General features: G+C 50.6%; 1 protein-coding gene across 1 annotated transcript; it reads left to right on the top strand.

Annotated features, from left to right (window-relative positions):
• On the top strand, nucleotides 1–1,566 carry LOC118757170 (the record flags this gene model as incomplete). The annotated part of the gene is given in 1 exon segment (XM_036491905.1): nucleotides 1–1,566. A coding segment is annotated over 1 exon segment (651 nt), but the record flags the coding sequence as incomplete, so codon positions are not given.
• Nucleotides 1,567–3,750: the final 2,184 nt, after the last annotated feature.

Here is a 3,750-nt window from a genome sequence, read left to right as displayed (position 1 = left end):
TGTAAGCGAGATTTCCTGAAGTTCTTCCTGAATTCCCGGTATTTCGAAAGACTCGATGATGAGATACGGCAGCGTGTTCAACGGCCCAGAGAGGCATTTAAGGACTATGTACTAGCGCTACAAGGGCTAATGCGTCATTCCGACTATACGGAGGCACAAAAGCTTCGACGCATCTATAAGAACTGCCGAAGCGAATACCAGCTGTATATTAAGCAAACTGAATTCAACACTCTTGGAGATTTGGTAAGTCTGGCCGAAGACTACGAGAATATTGTAGCAGAGAAGGAGTCGCAACGAGCATTGCCCCGCGCAATAACCCCGAGACGAAATGAGGAGCGCAACTACACTATCCGAGAGGAGCAGCGAAGAGAGAGGCATACGATGCCAGCCAGACGGCACGATGGAACCGATTTTGCGCCACCTACGGAACACCAACGTAAAAGCGAAGGATCTAGCCGAGTAAACCCACGAACGGCGTGCAGACGATGCGGCGAAGACGGACATTTCGCCTACGAATGTCGCAACGATATCCAGCAATTCTGTTGGACGTGTGGTCGGCGGAACATTCGAACTTCAGACTGTTGCCGTGGGAAACAGGGAAACGGCCAAGGACCCCATTCGCGAAGAAGAGTGGGGTCTCCACTAATGTAACCTCAGTCAATGTAACACCAATTCTTAAGCAAGCGGAAGGGCGAGTAATCGCCAGAGCAACAGTGGATGGTAGAGCAGTATTAGCGGCGGTTGATACGGGAGCAACAAGAAGTTTTGTAAGCATTAGAGCAGCGAACACCCTGGGAATCGAGCGGTCACGAAGAGTGAACAAAAGAGTGGTGATGGGAGATGGCAGACCAATAGCGGTCACAGAAGCGATAGAGGCGGTAGTAAAGGTGGGCGATCAAGAGCATAGGAGCGAGTTACTCGTCCTACCAGGTTTAGTCGATGACATGGTCCTTGGGACTGACTACCTGGCAAAGGCCAACACAACAGTGAGCTGCGGAGGGCAGACATTGACGATGAAGGCAGAGGACGACATTCGAACGAAGGCTGCATGTACCACGATGTTAGAGGTGCGCGAAGTAGAGAGAGCTGAGGAAGGCGAAAAGGCTGCAAATGAACAACCCACATCCACCGAGGATACGATGGAAGTCGAAAATTTCTTAAAGAAGGAGTTGCTCGCATTCGAGAAGATGACGGGGACGACAAACATCGCCGCCCATAAGATTATAATGCGAGATGATCGACCCATAAAACAGCGCTACTTTCCCAAAAACCCGAAAATGCAGGAAGTAATAAACAGGGAGGTCGACGAATTAATAGAGAAGCAGTGCATCGAGCCCTCGCATAGCCCACACAGCGCGCCAATCGTGCTCGTAAAGAAGAAAAACGGAAAGTGGAGACTTTGCGTGGACTATCGGCAACTTAACGCGCGCTCGGTACCGGATGCGTACCCACTCCCACGAATCCAACACATTTTGGATCGACTGAGAAGCGCTAAATTCATTAGCAGCCTGGACTTGAAGAATGGGTATTGGCAAATCCCGATGGAAGAGAGTAGTAAGGAGTATACTGCGTTCACTGCGTACAGCGCCTGCGACGTTTCAACGAGCGCTGGACAAAGTCATCGGACCAGAACTGGAACCGCACGCGTTTGCTTATCTGGACGATATTATCATCACGAGTGCGACGCTAGACCAACACATGGAACACCTGAAAGAAGTGTTTCGACGATTGCGGCAGGCGAACCTCAAAATCAACCCAGAGAAATGTGAGTTTTTCCAAAAGAGTTTGAAATACCTGGGTCATGTGGTGAGCGAAGAAGGGATTCACACCGACCCTGACAAGATTGCGGCGATTAAAGAATTGACACCGCCAACAAACACACGTGAATTACGGCGCTTTCTGGGCGTAGCGTCATGGTATCGGCGATTTGTTCCGGATTTTTCGCACATTGCACACCCTCTGACGTCATTACTGAAGAAAGGAAGCCGATGGAAATGGGGCAATGAACAGCAGACGGCCTTTGAAAAATTAAGGTGCGCACTAACGGAAGCACCGGTATTAGCCTGTCCAGAATTTTCCCAGCACTTCACGCTACAAACCGATGCCAGCGATTTTGGACTAGGTGCAGTACTGACACAGGAGTTAGATGGCGCAGAGCGAGTCATAGCCTACGCTAGTCGACGGCTGAATAAGGCAGAGCAAAACTACTCGGCGACTGAAAAGGAGTGTCTGGCCATTGTGTGGGCTATACGGAAAATGAGACCGTACCTGGAGGGTTACGCATTCACGGTTATCACCGACCACCTGTCCTTGAAATGGCTGAATGCGATCGAGAGTCCCTCAGGACGCATTGCAAGATGGGCACTAGAGCTCCAGCAACACACATTCGATGTAAAGTACCGCAAGGGTAAGTTGAACGTCGTTGCCGATGCACTGTCACGACAACCCCAAGACGTACAGCTCAACATATTAGTGCAGGATAAAGAGGCAAAGGCCTGCAAGTGGCTGACCGAGAAAATGGCAGAGGTGAAGAGGACACCAGCAAAGTTCCCGGACTACACAATTGTAAACAACGAACTGTATCGACACATCGCAGTCCAGATGGATGATGAAGACACGATACCGTGGAAGCTATGCGTGGCAGCGCCACTACGTGAGAGAGTACTGAAGGAAGTTCACGATAGTCCAAGCGCAGGACATATGGGCATCCGCAAGACGATAACGAGAGCGACGGCACGTTACTACTGGCCCGGAATGTTCAGGGACATAAAGAGGTATGTCCGACAGTGTACTACCTGCCAGATTTACAAGCCCAGCCAACAGAAAGCTGCGGGAAAGATGCTGACCCAGATCGCAGAAGAACCTTGGGCTACAGTATGCGCAGACTTTGTGGGACCATTGCCACGATCAAAGCACGGAAACACAACCGTACTAGTCCTTATCGACAAGTTTTCCAAATGGGTGGAAATTGTGCCTCTACGGAAAGCGACAGCTGAAGGCCTCAACAAAGCGTTTCGAGAACGCGTACTCGCTAGATTTGGAGTCCCGAAAATTGTTATAACTGACAATGGAACACAGTTCACCAGCAGAGAGTTCAAACGGCTACTACGAGAGTACGGGGTTAAGCATCAACTCACCGCGCCATACACGCCACAAGAAAATCCGACGGAAAGAGCAAACCGCAACATAAAGAGAATGCTTGCACAGTTTACCGGAAAAGAACAGCGAAATTGGGACGACTTACTACCCGAAATGACACTAGCACTTAATACCAGCGTTTGCGAAGCCACCGGCTACAGTCCTGCCTTCTTAGTGCAAGGACGCGAGCCGCGAGTACCAAAAGCCCTCTACGACGAACAAACTTTCGGTACAGGCCAAACGACGACGACACCAGAGGCGAAGGCAACGAAAATGCGAGAGATATTTGAGATGGTAAGGCGAAACCAGCAGACAGCGTCGATCGAGCAAGCGCGTCATTACAACTTGCGCAGGAGGAAATGGCGACCAGTGGTAGGTGACCGAGTGCTGGTGAAGGAGCATCACCAATCGAAGGCGACGGAGAACTTCGCGGCAAAACTTGCACCCAAGTATGCTGGGCCGTACCGAGTGATGAACTTCGTTTCGCCAGTAATCGTCGAATTAGACAAGGTACACAACGGTAAGAGGAGAACAGCACATCTGAGTGAGCTGAAGCCATTTTACGGCGATGAAGAGGCCGACGCGGCAGAGTCACCAAAAATCCTCCCCCGG

This window comes from Rhagoletis pomonella, unplaced genomic scaffold, assembly GCF_013731165.1.
Source record: "Rhagoletis pomonella isolate Grant_MI unplaced genomic scaffold, Rhpom_1.0 Rhpom_scaffold_14988, whole genome shotgun sequence".
Taxonomy (NCBI): Eukaryota; Metazoa; Arthropoda; class Insecta; order Diptera; family Tephritidae; genus Rhagoletis; species Rhagoletis pomonella.
The sequence above is the reverse complement of the archived record's forward strand: the minus strand, read 5'-3'. Positions and strand labels throughout refer to the sequence as shown.